This window comes from Scatophagus argus, chromosome 10 (genome assembly GCF_020382885.2).
Source record: "Scatophagus argus isolate fScaArg1 chromosome 10, fScaArg1.pri, whole genome shotgun sequence".
Classification (NCBI taxonomy): Eukaryota; Metazoa; Chordata; class Actinopteri; family Scatophagidae; genus Scatophagus; species Scatophagus argus.
In genome coordinates, this window is record NC_058502.1 from 3,776,858 (window position 1) to 3,798,675 (window position 21,818).

At 42.2% G+C, this 21,818-nt stretch overlaps 1 protein-coding gene across 1 annotated transcript in view; it reads left to right on the forward strand.

The window, feature by feature from the left end:
• The window catches only part of LOC124066362 (contactin-associated protein-like 4), a 38,844-nt gene that overhangs the window by 9,584 nt on the left and 7,442 nt on the right, over nt 1-21,818 (forward strand). The window contains exons 4-19 of the mRNA XM_046402703.1: nt 135-338; nt 5,818-5,993; nt 6,110-6,256; nt 7,571-7,838; nt 8,238-8,387; nt 8,481-8,652; nt 11,654-11,760; nt 12,685-12,804; nt 13,017-13,217; nt 13,640-13,802; nt 13,972-14,099; nt 14,223-14,393; nt 15,335-15,553; nt 16,899-17,138; nt 18,944-19,162; nt 21,635-21,768. Coding sequence (XP_046258659.1) covers nt 135-338; nt 5,818-5,993; nt 6,110-6,256; nt 7,571-7,838; nt 8,238-8,387; nt 8,481-8,652; nt 11,654-11,760; nt 12,685-12,804; nt 13,017-13,217; nt 13,640-13,802; nt 13,972-14,099; nt 14,223-14,393; nt 15,335-15,553; nt 16,899-17,138; nt 18,944-19,162; nt 21,635-21,768 — 2,819 coding nt within the window. The remainder of the gene's footprint in view (nt 1-134; nt 339-5,817; nt 5,994-6,109; nt 6,257-7,570; nt 7,839-8,237; nt 8,388-8,480; nt 8,653-11,653; nt 11,761-12,684; nt 12,805-13,016; nt 13,218-13,639; nt 13,803-13,971; nt 14,100-14,222; nt 14,394-15,334; nt 15,554-16,898; nt 17,139-18,943; nt 19,163-21,634; nt 21,769-21,818) is intronic.

Below are 21,818 nucleotides of genomic sequence, written 5' to 3' on the forward strand. Positions count from 1 at the left end.
GCAAAAAAGGATTTAACAAAGACAAAACAATGAAAGTTAAAGTTTTTTTAAGGTTAGCATGCATGTCATCTGTTGTTCTAATATAAATAATGCAACAATAATCATAATATCTAAAAGTCATCTTGTTTTCTCAGACTCTGACGTGGTGAGCTTCGATGGCAGCAGCAGCCTCCTCTACAGGTTGAGTCCCAGGCTGAGGCAGGTGACCAGGGAGAGCATCTCTCTGAAATTCAAAACGCTGAGGAACTCCGGGATCCTGCTTCACGCCAAGGGACAGAGTGAACGCAGCCTCACCCTGGAATTAGAGAAAGGAAAGCTTCTCCTGCTTCTCCAAGAAGGTACGGCGTCATGACATACCTTCAAAACTTTCCAAACGATGTAAGCGTCTTGCCGTATGAGAAGCCACAACACCCATTAGCTAGAGCTCCACTCTTTTTGGTTTATCAATTACCAAGATGAGCATTTGTTGCTTGTGATGTCAGGATATCGTGAATTTCTCTGTCTGTGGTACTGGACTTCCTTATCAGAAAGTCTGGCCAAAAGTATGGGCTTTGAAAGAAGATTGCCTTTAGGATTGAAGTAAAATGAATGAAAGACAGCGTCCAGTGTTTCTGTTGACATCTGCTGCCCATTCTTCCTCTAATCTGTTTCTCTTGCTGGAGAGCTCATTTTTTGTGGCTGACCTCATGTACTATTGTACATGTACTGTTTGGCGACATACTGATGATGTACCTTGTGCTGAACCTTACTGATCAGACAAGCATTGGAGAAATATTTGCCCTCACGAGCATTCGAGTCACGAGTCATCATGCTTTGCTGTTCTTCATTTCAGCTGCATCTGAACTGCTGAGCTCACGTCCTCCAGTTTATGCTGCTTAACAAAACGCCACATACAGCCACATTTCACGAGAGACTGTCCTCCCAGCACACTACTATATTACTTTTGTGATGTTAAAATGCATAATTAAAAGTCTTAGCCTGCTGGTAAAGTCTGTGGATCAGATTTATGTGTCTCAGTTCAGTACAGAGTGCATCTCTTTGTGGTCTGAGGTGTTTATCAGGATGCACACAATAGCTGATGGCCATCATAACTCTTTAGGTGTCACTGTGTGTGCCTGCAAGCAAAAAAAAAATTGAAAAATTGCTTTTTATAAACAAATTGTCCCTCTCACTTTGCTGTGCAGACTGCCATCGAAGGGTAGTGACGCTGACACTTGAACTTAACTGATGTTATGAAAGCCATGCTGCTCCAGAAGGAGCGACAACAAGGTTAATTGCGTAGCATCATTTCTTCTTTTTCTTCTCTGCGGCTGCACAGACTTTGTCCTGGTTTTTCTCAGGTTGAGGGAGTTGCTGTCGAAAGCGGCCCTCCCTGATTTGACTGGGCAGATTTGTTTTGTGCTGACACGTGTTGTAATATATTCCTCGTGCACTGATGGATTTTGAGGGATTGAAAGTGCCAAGTTTGATTATTCAGCTTGGTTTGCCATACAGAGCACTGTACACATGGACAAATGGAAAACAAGCATCCAACCATCTTCTATACCGCTTATTGGTCAGGTTCGTCAGGGGTCTGGAGCCTATCCCAGTTAACCTAACGGGCATGTTTTTGGGATTGTGGGAGGAAGCACAGTAGTACAGCACTACCCAGAGAAAACCCGGAACCCGGAACCGTCTTGCTGTGAGGCGATAGCGCTGACTGCACCACCGTGCCGCCTGAAAACAAGCAATGCTGACAAATCTCAGGAACTTGGACAAATAGTCACAATTGAGATCCTCCAATTAACTTTTAGTTAACATTGAAACCCAACATTTTTCTAAAATGAATTGGATTCCACAGGTATGAAGAAGATAGATCAACTTTATTTTCAACGTGCACACATAACTGAAATGCGAGCCGTTTTGTCAGTGCGGCTCTTTGCTCCACCATACGAAAGATAAAGAAACTCCTTTAAAACTCAAAACATGAACTTTGAAAACCACGGTAAGTAGGTATTTCAGACCCTTGCGTGCATTCGGGTCTCAGTGTGTTGGTCTGGCCCCCATCATAACACCCCATTATGAGATTTTTCCTCCCTGTGTGCCCTAACCCGCCTTCAGCAGCACTTAACAGAAGACACTTAGTTCCACTCTGTTTGCCTGGAGCCGTCCAAACTGTTTGAATAAATACACCGGCTTATTAAAATTCATGCGCTCTTTCCAAATGCATCCCATTCCCTCGCTGCTATACATTCATCAAAATGTTGGTTTATAGTTCTGTATCCCACTGGCTCGTAATTAAGCTCACCTTTTTGTTTTGTTTTGTTAAAGTGAATATACGAGGGATCAATGCTCACTGAACTTGTGCCTTCTGACTGAGCTCTTGTTTGTTAGAGAATGAAGGTTTGAGGAGGAGGACGGGGCAAAATTTTCTCCCATATAATGGAAAAAAATGAATTATACACACATCAAATCAATGCAATTTAAGCTCAGTTTCAAGATTTAATAATGAATATTTGCTCTCAAAATGTGTGTGTGTGAAAATGACAGAAAGAGCACAGAGAACAGACCAGGAAAGTGAGCTCTTGGGATGGAGAGGTCGTCGCTTGCTTTCATTTTGTGTGAGTTTGTGGCGTTCAGAGTAAATGTGAAAGTTGGATCTGTTGAGTTTGCCCATGTGGTTCACTTACGACCTGAAGGAGGAGTCTCAGATTCTTCCCAAAGGAGCTGACTGGAGCTGCCTGACGAGCTCAGACTTTCATGGCAGAAGCTGCTGAAACAGAGAAGATTGATTTGTGGTCGTATTAAATCTGCTTGGGCTGGAGGCTCAATTGCTGCTGGAGCCTCCATCACATAATAACAGACTGATAGGTCTGGTCTCGCTCTGTGTTGTTTTATTTGGTTTTTCATTTATTCTCAATACAAAAGTGAGAATCTTGAGCACTTTTGAGAGCTTTTGTAGCTCCTTTATCCCCACAAACAGATGGTGACTCATTCTGGATACAGTCTGTCAACTCGGCTGTCTCAGTGAATAGTGGGCCGTGTGTTGTGTTCAGTACTGCATTATTGACTTACCGTGTTATTCTACTGCGTCCATAATGATTTATAGGAAGGTCTCTCAGCTGCGTTCGGTCTTACGGGGTCGTAAATAAACAGCTAAGCCTTCATCCGAGAGGCAACACGCTTTGGTCAGAGAGAGCCAGCTGTGCTCAATTTTACAGGCCACAGCTGACTCGTTCCAGTAACACAGAGGCCATGTTTCATGCACAATGACAAGCTGATTAGCTGCATGGCATATGAGGCTCAGATGGTCTCGCATTTAGCCGCTTGCTCTGTGTTACGTCCAAGTGTTTTTAAATCAACAGCAACAGTTTCTCGAGTCTCTGCTGCGGGTGATGTTCAGACATCACTGAGTGAGTCATGGAAATGAAAATGGAAAGATGAGAGCAAAGAAACTATCACAACACTTGATTGTCACAGTACAGAAGACGTTTTCTGACAGACAGCTTCATGCACAATGTGAGAAAGTTTGCTCATATTCTTCTTAAAGTTTCTCAAAAGAAGAATTAAATCAGCAGTGGAATATCAATGTAGTGATAACTTTCTTCTCAAGCTTCTTTAAAAGTCTTCAAACGCACAAGATTTCTGATATATTTTTGTTTTCCAGGAGCACTTGTTGTGAGCAGGTTCGGAGGTTTCACATTATGCCTGTGTTGACTGATTGTGTGTACCGTCTCAATCATTTAAGCTGAACGAAATGAAATGAAAATGCTGAAACAATTATAGCGAGCTGTCATCTGATAAGACGTGTCAATGTCTTCCAACAAAATTAGATTTAGAGTTGTAGCGAAGAACCGTAATGCAGAAGCAGACAGCAGATGATTAGGTGATATTGCCTTGGGGAGCTGTCTGGAATGATCTAACACAGAAAGTTACACTGTAAAAAGAAAAAAGGCTTTGAGGAACTTCTAGCAGCTCCTCGGGTCATAAAATCAGGTGCAGTTCAGAGGGTTCCCTTTGAAAATACCTTGAAGAAGGCTGCATGAATCCTGAGAAGAGATCTCTAGAAGTTAAGATGACCCTGGTGAGGTCACACAGGAAAACTCCTGAAAGTTTCCTCCAGACATGAAGGCAACTTACAGAACAAACATTAACACTGTGAAGAATCTTCTGGGCAATCAGCAACCTCTTGCACTAAAGCAATTATTAAAACCTTATTGTTACAACCTTGTTTAAATATGTTTGTTAAATATGTTGTTTTACATTCGGTGTTACTCAACAAAACACACTGTGTCTGTCAAACAAAAATACCGAATCACTGCATTCTTACCGTCTTCTTCCTCTCAGCCTTTCTTGGCGCAGGGCAGCATGTCTCGCCACATCACTTCCCCCTGTAGAGTTTGTGATCCGTGTGAAATCGCACACACACGATCGATCTTTGTGTTTCATGTTAGCCACATGTTAGAAAGACTTTGTGGCAGGAAGCCTCAGCGCGTCGTATGCAGATGCTAACGAGTGCCTGAAATTGATTTCACCTCAGAAAGAAAACTCACTTCAGTTTCACATGATTCCCAAAAAGAAAAATGTGTGGTTTAAATATCCCTGAAATGAACACGTACTTCAAATAACTGTTGATTTTATCAGCACTAAACAAGACCGTGATATTTGAAGAAGCCAAATGCTGTGAATGCCTGAAACATTTTGAATTGCAAAAGCCGATATCATATGAAAACAAATTAAAAATCACTGTGTTAATTGCAGAGTAAGTTTTCACACACACAAGAGGTTTGCCTTGAAATTTTGATGCATACATGAACAGTATGAGCAAATGCAGAATTGAGATAAAAGCATAAATAGAAACATGTGGAAAAATCTTTCATAAAAACAGTACTAACAGTATGTACATTAAAACTGTATAAATGACAGCTGAACAATTAAGTGCAGATTATTAACATGTCAGTATCAGCATGCGTTCACCATAAATAATTTGATCACATTAATGAATAACCAGCCCAACTTCACGCTTCTCTCAAAGCAAGTTTGGTGCTGCATTAATTATCAGTATATTAGTATACGACCATACATGTGTATCAGTAATGACTCTGCCTTCATTTCCATGTTTCTCTCTCTTTTGACGTGCTAACATCTGTCTGCTGATGATTAAGTACACTTCACTCCCCCTTCCTATGTCTCTGTCTGTCTCTGTCTCTCTCTCTCTGAATCTGTCTGACGGACAGACGATGATTGATGACTGAACACATTTGACTCTGTCCCGGCCACTGTCTGTCTCCTTTCCTCTTTCCCACACGGGCTGCGTTGTCTCTTCTCAAACAAAACCTGATTTATATTTCATGACCGAGTGCATTTAGCGCCTTCCACCTCCTTCTCTGAGCGCTCTGCCAACACGTCAGGGAGTGCAGAGATCCAGTGGCATTTCCTTTGTCATTTATTTATGCCTTTTTCTTCTCGCGTTAATTATGCGTGATCACCTACATTTTGGCTGTGTAGATTTGGTTGTGAGATGTTGTGATCCCCAACGGAAAACTGTGAGACTGTTTGACCGCCAGCTCACGAGGAGTAAACTGGGATACGATAAACACCTTGAGAGATTAACAGACAGAGAAGAAAAGGCTGAATTTCCCGCTTTGCTGTCGAAAATAGCAAAATATCAAACTAGGATAAGAGTGTTTGAATAAAACATGAGGAAAAAACTTTACAATTTAACAAAAGACACAACTGACAACCAAAAGAAAGAAAATTCAGCAACCTTAAATATTTGATATCAGTATCTACTGTTACCACATCTTCCTCCCACTCTTTGTCCTCCTCCTCCTCCAGGCAGGAGTTCTTCTCCTGACGGCAGGCATCTGGTGTCTCTGGGCAGCCTGCTAGATGACCAACACTGGCACCATGTCGCAGTGGAGCATCACAGCACTCACCTCAACCTCACTGTGGATGAAAGCACACTGTGGGTGCAGATCCCACCGAGACTCACCCACTGGGACCACGACCAGGTGTGTTGGTGTATGTTGGTGGATGCACACCAACAGAAAAACATCCACTTTTAGTCCCACCTGCTCAGATATTATGCTGTTTTTTTTCCTGTATGTGTTCATTTTTCTCTGCACAGATGAGTGTGGGAGCAGAGCAGGGACCCGGCTCTCGGAGTTCAGTCGGCTCACGCAGAAATTTTCTCGGCTGTTTGGAAAACCTTGTTTACAACGGCATGAATCTGGTCAACCTCGCTAAACAGAAAGACCAGCGGGTCACCGTGAAGGTAAACTGGCTCACAAAGTGCTAATGAAAAGCCTGTTTGTGTGTGGGGGGTTGTGCATTAATACTGTGGGTTCAGTGTTTGAGGGTTTGTAAAAGCACATAAATAACAAAAACTTGATCAGAAAGCAGATTCTTTCATCAGGGACCAACTGTTTCAGTCATTTAGCAACAACACGTTGCTTATGCTTAACAACATGCTTATGATATACACAGTGTGAATGTTCAGGGCTTTTAATGCTATCAGGACTTACTAATGCCAATACCACCAAATATTAGCATCCAAAATACTTAAGGTAGCAAAAGTAAGACTTAATACAGGATGGCCTGTTGCAGAGTAATGGAGGCTATATTATTTTATTGAATTAGAATTATGATGCTGCATCAGTCAGTGAAAGCCAATAATGCAGCTTACACTGTGAACATAAGGAGTAGACTCCACTCTTCCTCATCCATTATTTCCGCTGATCAGGAGACCTCAGAGTATTATTGCTTACAGATATTTGCTGATTTATATTGTCCAGTATATCGCTGTCTGCAAGCTGTTAAGCAAAAGAAAAACAATGGAAATAAAAGTGTGAATACGAAAGACTAAGTACACAATACACATCTCTGTATCTAAACTCTAATAAAAGTGAAACTGTTGTCTTAAAGTGCACTTGTTAAGAAGGAAGGAAAATATCTCCTCACTTACATCCCCTTCAGCGTAAATGAGACAGCTCGTTCGTGTATCTCTGTCCTTGCGTTTGTGTGTATATGGACCGCTGAATCCCTGCGGACTTCTCCTCTTCGGCCTGCGTTACTGTATATCGCTTTAACTACCCCACAAAGAGCTTTTGGATTTGATCAGGTGTCTGTGTGTTGCATACTCCACTGAAAATAGAAACCCAATAGGGAACCTGGGATGTAACATATCACTGTTGGTGCCCTGGCAGTGGACTTACTGTAATTACCACTTCTCAGAAGTGTGCGCCTGCACAGAGAGACGATCGGCTGCTCCCAGTCCCTTAATCACAGTTTTATTTCTCACTCTCTGTCTCACCTCTTCTTCACCACACTTACTCCCTCTTTGACCTTAGAAAACTGTTGGGTGACATTAGCTCACTTTGGTCAACTTGTGCTTAATCTAAGCCTGGCTATTATCATTAAGGTAATATGCTGATGCTTTTTAAGGAGATGCGCTGATGAGATCATCAGAGTGCCGTCACACAGCCTTGAAATGATTTCAAGTTAATGCATTATCGTGTTTTCTATCCTGCTCGTAATAATCTCTCTCTATCCCCTTCTTTTCCCCTCTGCTCCTACCCACCTGTCTCAGGGTAATGTGACCTTTTCTTGTGCTGAACCCGTTTTTGTCGCCATGACCTTCACCAGCCCCCAGAGCTTCCTCTGCTTGCCAGGGGCGACAGAACCGTCTTCAATGGGCACGTCGGTGGGGCTTCAGTTCCGGACGTGGAACAAGGCAGGGCTGCTGCTGACCTTTGAGCTTCCAAAGCAAGGATTGGAGGTCTGGCTGTACCTGAGCAAAGGCAGGCTCCATCTACAGAGCCACAAGGCTGGCAGGGCACCACTGGAGCTCATTGCAGGTCAGTACAACCCCGAGCCTGTGACCTAAACCTTTCCATTTGTGTGTTCTTAAATCTGCATCATCGTGCAACACACAAGTTTTGGGTCCTTGTTTCCATCACCGGCTTTTTGCAGGAAAAGATTACTTTATATATCCCTTAAATTACCCAAAGCAAACCCAACAGACAAAAGCAAATGTCCGGTAACAGAAGCCTATCAAATAAAATGCCTCGTGTGTCAGTGCCTGTATTGTGCAGCCATCTTGCTGTAGACAGTTTGAGCCACATCCTGACCAGTTTCAGCATCACCGTCTGGTAGCTGAGCTTTGCCTCTGACCTCCATGTGACACAAGACAATGGCAGAGAATCTCCCCACAGCGTAAGCGACTGAATGAAATGACCGTGTCTGTGTGCCCTCAGGTTCAGCTCTAAACGACGGTCAGTGGCATTCTGTGGAGCTGACCTCCAGACGAGGACATTTGACAGTCACCGTGGACGGAGATGACGGAGCCTCCGCACACGCATCTCCTTCATTTGTTGTTACCACAGGAGGTCAACTTTTCTTTGGTGGTAAGAGAGCTGCATAGTTTCATTCAGACAGGTTCAGGGTGGTTTCTGCTGTTGTTTGGTTTGCTGACTGATGTTGTTTTGTTTCCTGTGCAGGTTGCCCTAGTGAAGGGAGCAACCAGGGGTGCAAGAACCCTTTCAAGGCTTTCAGGGGCTGCATGCGCCTGCTGACGATGGACAACCGACCGCTGGACTTGATCAAGGTACAGCAGAGGCTGATGGGAAACTACAGTCATGTGCAGGTCGACATGTGTGGCATCATCGACAGGTAAAAGTACCATTTGTTTGATGGTATTTATTCACGGGAAAATGATCAAAGTAAATACTTTGCTTTATGCTCAATTTGTGTAACCTTAATTTGTCCAGCAGAGGTTTATTTGTAACTTCAGATTTTGCAGGTTAGAAGGTGCTATCAGGAAAGAGGATAAAATCATGTTGAGAAATGTTTTGATTTTGTTGCAGTTCTTCCTTTGTAAACCCTGTTAATCTCCGTCTGAAGACTCTATGACTGGATTCCTGTGAAATGGGGTTACATATGGATTATCAGACAGCAGTGGATTGGATACAGAGGGATTTATGGCGGCAGCATTCCAGTTTCTGTGTTTCCCAAAATGTTTCCTCGCTGAGAAAACAATCCCGTTATTGTTTTGTCTGTCCAGCAACATATGAGGACCAGCTTTTTTTCTCTGAGCTGAAATGTGATTTAGCTTTTCTGTTGCTTCTTCAAAGGGTGATTTAATTGTCAGAGGCAGTGATACCATACTGCATGGACTGTTACAGAGACAATGCACTATCCAGTACGCACACACACGCACACATTAAGAGCTGGTGTCAGAGGATAGGGAGTTTTGGCTGGTTTGAAATAATATTTCTTATTTGCTCAGTTTGCTTTCTGTTTTGCATTTTAAAATGCTGTTTCCAGACGATCATCACCGTTTCAAAGCCTGACCGATACTGGACTTTTGGGGTTGATCCCGAAATTAGGATTTTTAGCAATAATCCCTCAGATGTGATCATCAAACACAAGAAGCTATGTTATGATGGCAGGATATTTTACATTTAAGCAACAAACGTTATCCTCCAAAATGAGAATGCGTGAGTGTAACTTTCACACTGATTTTTCATATTGGCACATGTTGGACAACATATTCACAGATACAGATACATCTGTGATATGCCACTATTGGCCAATTAAATAAAATAAGATAAAATAGATGCAAGAAATGTCCTAAATTTAAAACACCTCCACAAATGAAGCATTATAAATCTGCTCTCAACTGTTTATGTGCATCCGTTTGTGATTAATTCATGCATTTTAGATGCTCCAAACAATAAAAGGCAACTGGATATTAAAGTGATAAACAGGCCTCCGTATGCACAGGACAAAAACAAACCAACACAGTAAAGAAAAAAACAGTAAAAGTCCAACTGTAAAAAACAATCTGCTGTTGGACAGAATCAATAAACCAGACATTTCCGTATCATTAAATACCATGGCCTCCAATGTGTCTCTTTTCTCTTTCTGTATTGCACAAAATGTCAAGTCAAGCTCCGCTGCATCAGTCTGATGTTCTGCTGTGTGTGAGCAATAACACATTGCTTTCAGAACATGACATTAGACCTTTTTCCAAATCATTACAGCCCACTGGTATATGGCGCACGTATTATCCTCTGAGCAGCGTTTGTTTCAATAAAATGTCAACTTGAAAAATTGATTTGCACTCTACCAACCTCTCATCCCCAACTGTAGGTCAGAGGCGAGGGGTCCTGAAATGAGTGCTGCTCGAATGGTCATGTGCACAGCAAATTTATCAGTACTTGCAGATGAGCGAGGCAACAACAGACATTAGAAACAGAGTTTCTAAAGCCCAGTGTAGTGGAGTCCATACAAAGTACTTCACCTGCCTCCATCCCAGAAAGAAACTGCTGCTAAAAAAGCAAACGTTACCATGTGACAAGCCTGCTGAGTAAGGCTTTTTTTCAACGCTGAATTTCCCACTGAACTCAAAGATTAAAAATACATGCACTCTCTCTTTCTCTTTCAGTCTCTCTGCAGGCGCAATTCGCTGACCTCATTTCCCCTCCCAAATATGTTTACTCAGTGGCCGCTGAGCTCCATTCATCCCAGCCTTCATCCTCTTTGTGGCTTCCCTCCTCCTTCACTCTGTCTCTCAACCTTAATTCCCCTTCCTGAATTCCTCTCTCTCTCGCTCTCTCTACAGTATTTCCATCAATTTTCTCTTTCCTGTCACAATTCCTTCCATGTTCCTCCTCTCCACCTTGTTTTGCTTGCCAGCCCCAGCTCAGTCCGAGTTAACTGCAGCAGAGTTTCCTCAGACATGTTTCGCTGTGTGTGACAGACTGTGACAAAGCTAACGTGAGGTTGTTGGAGAAAATAATAACACCAGGATTATTTTCCAGTCAGGGAAATCAGCAGAGTTCCTGCTGATCACCAAATAAATAGATTCTCTCAAGTCATGTCCACAGAAGACAAGGAAAATACTGGCCTGAATGTGTAAGCTTTTGTTTGCAAAGCTTTGTTCCAGTCGATGTTGTCAGAAAGATGCTTCAGATAACAGGAATAGTTTGGATCTCCGGCCGTTACTGGTGTAGGGATACATCCACTTCACACGGCTTCACACACATGCATTTGCACTCATTCACTCTCCAGCACACCATGACTGATGCCGTTGAGGGAACGAGGGAAGAATGACAGGAGGAGCGTCTCTGATTTTGCTGCTGCTGCTGCCTTCTTATCATTCTCAATGACAGAAGAGCCTGTCTCGATAGTGTGCCAAATGTTGTGAATTAAATTAATAATGTCTAAAAGAGCCATGTCATTGCAAAGGATGACTTTATGGTGATAAATGAAGTGATGAAGCCAGAAATAAGCGGCAGTTATACTGAATGCAGTGAAAACTAAAGAAGGTCAGGTTAGGGAAGTGACTTAACGAGTACATTTTCTTTCACCTTCATCTGATCTGGGTTCAGGTCCCAGCTACAGTGGAAAACTTTTAATGGACGTGTATTTATCATGAAGAAAAACTTACCCTCACCTTAACATAAGTTAAATGTAATCTCTGATTATTGTTGTTGATTGTATTTTGTATTATAAATCAGAAAGGAAATGTATCGTCAACAGTTCTGTTCCCTCCAGAACTGAAGTGTAAAGTAGCAGAGAACTGAAACTATTCTGTTCTTGTCTCTACAGGGGAAAAGGTTAAGGGGGAGCGTTGGGTCCAAATGTTTGCTTTCTTTCTGACTCTTAGGTGCTCTCAGAGTCACTGTGAACATGGAGGCAGCTGCAGTCAATCATGGAGCACCTTCCACTGCAACTGCTCGAGCACCGGCTACAGCGGAGCCACCTGTCACAGCTGTAAGGGCACGTGTTGTTCTTTAAAGGTCACACACACACACACACACACACACTGGTGTTTTCCACATGTTTCCTCTAATGACACAAACTGCTGCTTTTAACCCGAGGCCCCTGCAGGCATTGTGGCGGCAGCAGGTCAGGCTGAGATCAAACTTCTCTCCGGCAATCATCGTTTTGTGAGAAGTCCAGAGGAAACCAGTCGGCCCAAAGAAAATGGAGGGAGATTTAGAGGAGGTGTAGAAACAAGGGATGACAAATAAGAATTACATGGCTTATCTGTAATTCTTTTCAACATTCAGTCCTTTTGAGGAAAATGTGAGTGTTTGAGAGTGTTTGTTCACGTGCCTTCCTTTAAGGATTTGCTGCTTTGCCAGTCATCTGAAACAAGATGATGGAAGGAGCCTACGTGAGTCAGGGGGTCACCCACAGCTGGAGCTTCTGTATTTAGTGACTGTCCATTAAATATGAAGCTACAGCCAGCAACAGATTAGCATAGCTTAGCATAAAGCCTAGAAACAAGGAGAAACAGTGAGTCCAACTCTGTCTGAAGGAAAAAATTGACCTAACAGCACTTCTAATAACACATTTACATCCTTTTTGTTTAATTAGTTCAAACATCAATGCATAAAAATTATACATTATGTTAAACTGTTCCATATTGGGTATATTAATTATGTTTATTTTGCATGCTTAGAAAAGCTGTTTGAAATAGTTTAAAAGCAGAGACTGTGGAGAGGATTGTCAGTGTGGATTTGTTGGAGGAGAAAGTTTTCAAAAAGAGTTTCTCCTTATCTTCATTGTTAACATAGTACTAAAGTTTTCAATGTAGTTTTAAAGCAATAGTGGACAAAAGTAAAAATAACTAATAGCGTAAATTATTGTGATGCTGATATTGATGATAACGATGTGTTTCTCTCTCCTCAGCGATATACGAGCAGTCCTGCGAGGCGTACAAACACAAAGGCAACACGTCAGGGTATTATTACATTGATGTGGATGGCAGCGGACCCATCAGACCACAGCTAATCTACTGCAACATGACAGGTAGCTGACACACACATCAAAACACACACACACCAAAACACACCACGCAGGTACCATCGCATCCTGTCTGTCCCTCTCGCTCTTTCATTCTGCCTCTGTTTCTGTCTGCCGACCCTGCTGAGCCAATCATCTTCCCACGCACTCACACAAATACAAAATGAAAAATAAATTAAAACATGTCTCGTGTTTCTTTTTTTCTTTCGTTCCACCAGAGGACAAAACGTGGATGGTGATTCAGCACAATAACACAGAGCTGACCAGAGTCCGGCCGTCGCCGGGGAAGAATCAGCACACGGCTCACTTTGAATACACGTCTGAGGAGGAGCAGCTGGTGGCCATCATTAGCCAATCAGAGCACTGTGAACAGGAGCTGACCTACCACTGCAGGAGGTCACGCCTCCTCAATACACCGGGTAGAGTTTTGATATTCTGTGACGCCATTTTCTTTAAAACTTTCAAAAAAAGGAAGTTAAAGTCAGACGTGTACGAGAAGAAGCTGGCAGAGCTGACACTCACTGTGGGTTTGGGACAGCATGGAAATGTGACAGTCTGCACATGTCAGTCAATCACAGGGATGCATTGTTTTCTACAAGCACAACTGGGGCAAAATATTCAGATTTTTTTTTTTTTTTTTTTTGAATTTCTGAGAGCCCATCATTAACATGCTGACATTTTAGTCCCGTTTTGTATCTATGACACATTTCGTCGTAGTATTATGAAATATCAAGACCACTGTTTATATAAATGGCCCAAATCAGACTTAATGTTACCCTTAAATAGCAGTCAATGACGTGTCCTGACAAGTGACAAACACGAACGTATTAATGTGTTGCAGACGGGCCTCCACTCAGCTGGTGGGTAGGCGGTCCAGGCGGGGGACAAGAGCAGACTTATTGGGGCGGAGCACCACCAGGCAGCCAGCTGTGTGCCTGTGGGCTGCAGCAGACCTGTGTGGACCCCAAACACCACTGCAACTGTGACGCTGACCGCAATGAATGGTACCGATAGTGAATTAGATAATAACATAACATTTTCTTTTTCTGCAACTGATAATAAAACTCTGTGTTCTTGTTTCCCATCTTTTTATGCTATGTATCTTCATCTTAAATTCAGCTTCTTCCTCTTCTTCTTATTCTTCTACTATTTCATCCTCTCCCCTTCTTTCAGGGCCAGTGACTCAGGCCTGCTGACCCATAAACAGACCCTCCCTGTCAGATCTCTGGTGATGGGTGACATCCACAGGCCTGGCTCAGAAAGCGCCTACAGGGTGGGGCATCTCCGTTGCCATGGAGACAGTAAGTCCAATCCAAGGACGTCAATGTCAACATTTGAATGTGTCTGTGATGTTTTAAAAGCTGACATCTTCCTCCAGTCTGCAGCTGTAAGACCATTACTAACAGCTTTTCATTTACCGTCAGAAAATGTCTGGAACGCTGCTTTTTTTGACAAGGAGACGTCTTACCTGCACTTTCCCACATTCCACGGAGAGCTGAGTGCAGACATCTCCTTCCTGTTCAAAACCACCTCATCCTCTGGGGTCTTCCTGGAAAACTTGGGCATCAAAGACTTCATTCGGATCGAACTCAGCTGTGAGTAAAACCTTTCAGATTAGAGGTCTAATCTGGACTTCACTTACATGTGAGAACAACCTGAGCAGGAGGGATCATCCCGCGAATTAAAGTTTCATCTGGATCGAACGCAGCAGGAGGTGACGGTCCTGCCTGGGAGTCCACTTCAGTCCATCTCAACCCTAAAAAAAACAATATATATAAATATACTTTTCCAGCAGCTTCGCCATTATTGTTCCTCCTTTGGGAAATCACTGCGGTGGTATTTCTCCCACGCACCTCAAAACAATTCCTTTATAACCACCAGAGTTTATCACTGTTCACACTTCATGGTAGTTCACAGAGTGTGTGCTGCTGCAGCTCTCTTTCATGACAACAGCTCTCAATTAAGCTTTCAAAGAAAACTAGGAAGTAACTCATTATGATTTCTATATAACACCGTATGATATATCCACATGAGAAATTAGATTTAAGGCTGCAGCTGGCTAATCTGCCTCCTTGAACCAATGTGTCATGTTTGTTAGTAAAAGTATACAAAGCTGCCGCCTGTGGAGTGATGCCAAGAGCACATCCTCTGCAGTGAGAAAGTAGAGTTTTTCCATATTCTGTGCATACCTCAGACTTTTATATTTAGTTATTTATTTATCAGTTTTCAGTTTTAGACAGATTTGGGGTGTGAATATACAAGCTATAACACACAGCTATAAGAGTAAAGATTTATCTTCCATCCTTTCATCCATGCTTTCCACTGGTTAAAGGGTAACAAGAGAAAGATAAGCAACAGGAGAGGGTTTGAGAGGATGAAAGTCTGACAATCAGGCGCTGCAGAAAAGGTGCTGCAGTTTTTGTCTCTTGTTGCTTTCTGTTTGGAAAAAAAACTGAAGGCTTTGTTTTACAAGATAAACAAGATCCTTTGTTGAATATGTACAGTAAGTCTTGATGTTCATCCTTCCCCAATCCAGCCTCCACTGAGGTCCTCTTTTCCTTCGACGTGGGTAATGGTCCGTTGGAGGTTCGTGCGAAGGCCGACGTCCCGCTGAACGACAACAGGTGGCATCGCGTTCGAGCCGAGCGTAACGTTAAAGAGGCGTCGCTTCGCCTCGATGAGCTCCCCGCTGGCACACAGGAGGCTCCAGCTGATGGACACATCCACCTGCAGCTCAACAGCCAATTATTTATAGGTGTGTGTGGCTGTGACAGGGCTGCTGCACAAATTAAATATAATTTCCACTCCCCTCCCCTCTACGAGGACCGTGTATCTCTCATTATCGAAGACTGTTGGTGTTAGTGGCTATCAGCCTTTTTCCTCCTTGCATGCGTCAGAACACCTTGAGTTGTTCAGTATTCTCTGCCTCTGCCTCCCTTTCACTTCCTTCCTTTGACTCACTGTGTCCTTCTCTCTCTCAGCACAAAAATGACTCGTACGCTCCATTTTTCTTGACCCCAGGTGGTTTTACATCTTTGCCTCCTCTGCTCCTCCTGCAAAAAGGAGATAGTGACAGAAACCAAATCCTTCAGCAAAACTCTGCTCTAAAGCCCTGCTTCCCATCCTAGTTAATACAGCATGGGGAACAAACTGCAGTGCTGTCTCTGGCTATTGATCCACAGTGAAGGTGACAGCTTTAAGTGAGCTCAATCAGCCTATAAAAATCCTTGTTCCTAAGCCTTGACCATGTAAGATGTACAAGCTGAGTTTGTGGAGGTAATTCCTTTATATACACTTAATAGAGTGACAGAAATCCTCACTCAAGACGACGATGCAGTGAGAAGGTAAGTTTTGTAGCGGTCATTTTCCTTGCAGTAACCTTGGCACAGTGTTTGAACCCAGTCTGTTAGTTAAGGTAGTCCTTAGCTGACAGCTCCTGATGAAACTTCAGGCCGCGATATGAACCTCATCAGCTCTGCAGTTCTGGAAAGCTGTTTATCTCATCATTACAGTCTTGAGGTTGCCAGTTTGGCACTCTGAGACAATTATAACATTGCAGAGCCTGAACTCTGAGGACAGCTGGAGGTTGTTATATGAGATGTCAGAAAACAATAACTTTTGTAGTTTAAATTCTGCCCTAGAATGGTAAAAAAAAAAAATATTTTTCCTGTCACAGTCAGCCAACGAAGCAGGACAAGCCGACTGTCAGATAGATTGACAGCTCGCCAACTTTCCAGATATCAGCAATCAGCAGGTGCTTGGCTGGCAAACAGTCAGTGAGGAGCCAACTCCTTGAATTTTTCACCTGCCAGTTTGTGTTTCACTGTGTTTCATCACTGCATCATTTCAGTATGAGGGCATGAGGGCTGGGACACATTGCCTGGGGGGGGCAGAGCATGTTTAGCTGTTGATTTAATCAGGTATCAGTAAGTATTTATGTCATATCTATGTTGGTCTGTCAGAATAAGTTATTTTAATATATCTCTTTGGGCGTTGGGAGACTGTGAAGCGGACTGAAATGTAAGAGACAAGAAAAGAAAATGAGAACAGACTGGATGGTTTGCAGCATGCTGAAGCTGCTCCTTTGTGCGTGTCTTCAGGAGGCACAGCGTCCAGGCAGAAGGGCTTTCGAGGTTGTATTCGCGCTCTGCAGCTGAATGGCGTCACCCTGGACCTGGAGGAGCGAGCAAAGATCACCCCCGGCGTTCAGGCGGGATGTCCAGGCCACTGCAGCAGCTATGGCTCACTCTGCCAGAACGAGGGTCGCTGTGTGGAGAGAACCAACAGCTTTTCCTGCGACTGCGGCCCATCTGCTTACACTGGAGCCTTCTGCGACAGAGGTACAAAGGCTTTGTCACCAGGCTCTGCTGCAGCACCTGCTGCCATCACGGAGACGCACTGCAGAATTAGCTTTGACTAATCACTGATGACTTTACAAGACTGTTATGCTGTAGGTCAGTTCATAAATAATCTGTAAAAAGCAGATTTGACTTCACCTCAGTAGTCTTTTTATAAAGTGTAATGAAAAGCTGTATGACTTAGCCTTAGCCATGTTTAGCTTTGTTAATTGGCCATCGAGTGATACGTTTAAGAGATGCTGAATTGCAGCTATGGCTACAATTTAATTTTAGTTAAAAATCCCATCTTTGCACATTTAACAGCTGAGTTTCAAACCTTTAGCAGTGAGCTGGTGGATGAGGATGTTTCCCTATCATCTGCTGTATCAACATAGCTATGTTTTAATATCCAAAATAGGAGAAACTATTTTCACCTGAAATAATGTCAGGCTGGAAAAATCATCCTGTCCATATTTGGTATATTTTTGGAAATTTTGTTTAACTTTCTATGAGTTTGAACAACGTTTGGCTGTACAAAATGAGTTTGTAATGACATTGTCATTACTTGTATCAGAGGTTAAATAATCAGTTCCCAGATAAATGCACAACTGAAATGAATGAAGGCTCAATTAGCAGCTCTGGGTCAGCCATTAAATTCCAACATGGCCACCTGAATGTGTGTAACAGTGCAGCTCCAGTCAGTCTAGAAGTAAAACATTACATATACACGGAGAGCATACACACTAAAGAGACACACACACACACACACACTGTATACCATATATATAGGAGTCACAGTCATGTTTCACACGCTGCACTTTCATTCACAGCTGCTACTCGTCTCGATCCTGTGAGAAACATGATATACAGCACAACTTGAGGACGTTTACAGTCAGTGGTTGGCTGATAATTCATCTTGTCTTGACCTTTCTCTGCTGTGTTTGTAGTATGCATGAATGCTTCAACATCTTTATAATTCATATTGTTAGAGTCTGTACATCTGCTTAATATGTTTTCCTATACTGATGGCAAGCAATGCGGTTAATGTACTGCAACCAAGCTTTCTGAGAAATCCTCAGCCTGTAAGAGGTTTCCTGACATCACTGTCTGCTGACAGAGGACTAACAGAGCAAGGAATTTAATGAATGATATTTTGGCCTTTTCAAGCTGTGTAGTATTAGTAAATTGTCATTACTAATATTAAACGCTTGTTGCCATCTAAGCATTTTAATGAAGCTGTTTCAAAACCACGGTTATCACAGGGACATTGAGACATCACGCAAACGCAGCCACATATGTATTCAGTAATTAACAAGCCCAGCTGTGCTGTGTGTTGTGCTGAGCTCCACAGGTATATTTGCGATGGAAGTCACAGCTCTGATACACGACTGTGTTATAATTAGTATCCAAATTCTGCATTGTTCTTTTCAGTTGTCAGACGGTTTTTCTGTGACTGCTTTCTCTCGAGCTCACTAATTAGGCGTCGTCAGTGCAGCCGAGGTACTGCACACACAGTATATGAATCACTGATGTGGTCTCCCCTGCGGGATTAGTTGTTACTTAGATGCAGTTTGAAGACTCGCAGTATATACTAATCCACATTTAAATGCAAATAAATCTGTCACACTGTCTCTGGGAAGCGATGTTGATGTGGGGAAAAAACAGTGAATTGTTGAGTGGGTATATGCACAGGATGAAAAAGTTATTGAGTCTAATTACCAAGAAAATAAAGCTGAACTTTTGTCAAATTCAACATGAGCTCATCCCACATGTACAGCTTAAGAATATACCAAACATTCCTTCTGCAGAGGTTTCAGCCAGCTTCAAGGCAGGAACATCCGTCAGCTACACCTTTAACGAGCCAAACAGGAGCAGCAGCAGCATCCTGTCCTCCTCCATCCATTCTGACATGACCCTGCGAGCAGAAAACGTCTCCCTGAGCTTCAGGACCAGCCAGAATCCTGCTCTGCTCCTCTATGTAGGCTCCCATCGCAGAGAGTACCTGGCTCTGCTGCTCAACAAGCACGGTGAGCAGTCAAATCTTCCCGTCTGCATCGTATTTCTTCTCTCCACAAGGTGTGTGACATATTTCAGACATATTAATAACCTGACAATAACTCCATCCACTAAGAGCAGAGAGACTGCAGGAGAGGCGCTGTTTAGTTGGATATGCTGAGTATGTGTGTTTAGTCTTGGATCTATATAATTTTCTGAAGTGTGTACGATGCACACTCAATCCTATTTTATACACTGCAGCCTATACTGCATACTGTCCTCAGTAGAATGGCGTCAGAGTCACCTTCATTGTCAAAGTGTCAAGTAGCAATGTGTAGTTGTTGAAGAGCTGAACACAGCTGCCTGCAGTGTTCCTGTTTTTCAGTGATTATTCTGTAGCCTCTGTGCTGCTGAAAATATTTTAGAGGCGACAGAATGACAGAGGTACTTCAGGGTTAGGGTTAACTTCCTGTCATCCTTCTCTTCTCCTTCTACAGAGACTCTTTCTGCTCTCCTTACTATTCTTTTCATCTGGTTCTCCTCTCCTGTGCTGCCATTCACTTCACTGTTTAATCAGCCTGTCATGAGGTCAGCCTAAGGAGTAGCAAGTGGGTTCATTTGAATAGGAAAGGACAAAGAAGGCTGATAAAGCCATTATAAGCAGGATTCCACCTACATTAGCTGTAAAGAGACTGTGAAAAGGCTGCTTTAATAACCCTGACTGGAGGAAGCTGATGGCCTGCAGGTCATTAGAGTTACTGTGATGATGTTAGTCGGCAGGTAGCTGCATTCAAACTGAGGAGCAGGTTTGTTTTGGTGATAAAACTCTTGCAGCTCAGTTGATATTTTTTAGTAATGAAAATAGGTGACCCAAGTCTCACCTCAACATTTTAATCAGGCAAAGTGCGTACTTTCACATATTTCACAGATGTTCCTTTAACTTTAAATGATTCCGTCTTTTTCTTATTGGCAACAAATTCCAACTTATTTACGAGAAGGTTTGTTGCACAGAATCATCTGAGAAGTCATCCTTAAAAAAGGGCATTCGATAAGAGATTCGATACTAGATTATAAACTGAAATTCCCAGAGACGTGCATTTCAGTTTTTTATTTGGAAAACAAAGTGATTCCTTCAGTTTTTTGGCAATTTATGCCATTAATGCCTTGATTGAAAACCAGAGGATCAGTTAATAACATTAAATTTTAATCAATCTGTACTAATGAAGCTTATTTTAATTGATGGGTAAATTTACTTTAAGGTGCTTTTTTAAAAAAGTGTAGCAATTAAAAAGCAAATTAAAATACAAGTCCTCTACGAACTGAAAGTTATGCAGTACCCAAAATCTGTTTTGTGTTCTGCAAGTCTTTATTTGAACATCACATAAAATGAATCATCTGCCAATCTAATAGGCTTCAGCAGCAGAAAACAGGGACATGTGGAACTCTGATGTTATGAACAACTGCTGAAAGGCGAAATGTTCAGCCATCACCTGCTTTTCACCTCCTACAAGCTCGCAGCGTTCGCCAGTTCAGTAGTCGTCTCCTGTGACTTGTTAATCACGGTCATTACAGTGTGAAGACACCATCTGGCTGGCTCTCTTCTCCTGTAATAAGCATGTTACGAAATGCTGTAAGTGTTAAAAATAGGGCTGAAAAGTATAATTGGGATTCAAGGAAACTTTTCTCTTATCTTATCTTATCTTATCTTATCTTATTTTTGTTATTCTTTGTTTTATTGTTATTCTTCTTCTCACTCTTACATGGAAACACTGTGGCCTCACCAGGATTACATACATTCAAATGATTATAAGGTCAGCGTCAGAATGCTTCAATATGCATTAGTTCTTTTTTGTGCATTTGCACGGTAAAATGGAAAATGCACTTTCCGGGCTTTTTCCTGTGCGTCTTATCATCAGCACAGCCTGCAGACATTGCATGGTGTTGATGTGAATGGAATGAAATAATCTATCTGACACGAAAATCATATAAATTAACTTGATTCTCTTTAACACTAGTGGCAGCACAAAATTGAATTCTTTTCAGCTTATTATACAGCTGCTGTTGCCTTGGAACATTCAGATCTATTTTGATGCATATTAATACTCTCCAAAATAAATTTCTATCAAAGCTGACAATGGATATGAGGGGAGAAAAGATTTGAATTTTTTGCTACAATTAACTGAAATGTTTATAAAGTAAAAATCTTGAATATTCAAAGTGATTGTATAATTATTGTATATAATTATACAATCACTATAATTACAATTACAATTACTTTAAATATAATTGATTGGTGCTAAAAAACAAAAAGCAAAAAACAATAAAGCCTGAGAAGAATTTAATCAATTACTTTATTCTCTATTCTTTTCTTACAAAAGAAAAAGTTGTTTATACACAACTTTTATATTATACTATCATTTTATTTTACTTATATAAGATTAAATTGCAGAGTCACGCACAGGAATGAACCAGCATGTTGTTTTGTTTTTGATTTGTGTGTGCAGACCAGCTGGAGGTGAGATACCGACTGGATGGCAGCAAAGGTGCAGAGATCCTGAGGAGCAAAGTGAGGAACCTCGCCAATGGTCAGCTACATGCTGTTACCGTCAGCAGACATGCAGATGCTGTCTCTGTGCAGGTAACTCACACACACACACACACACACACACAGCAGACTGAAATATTCCT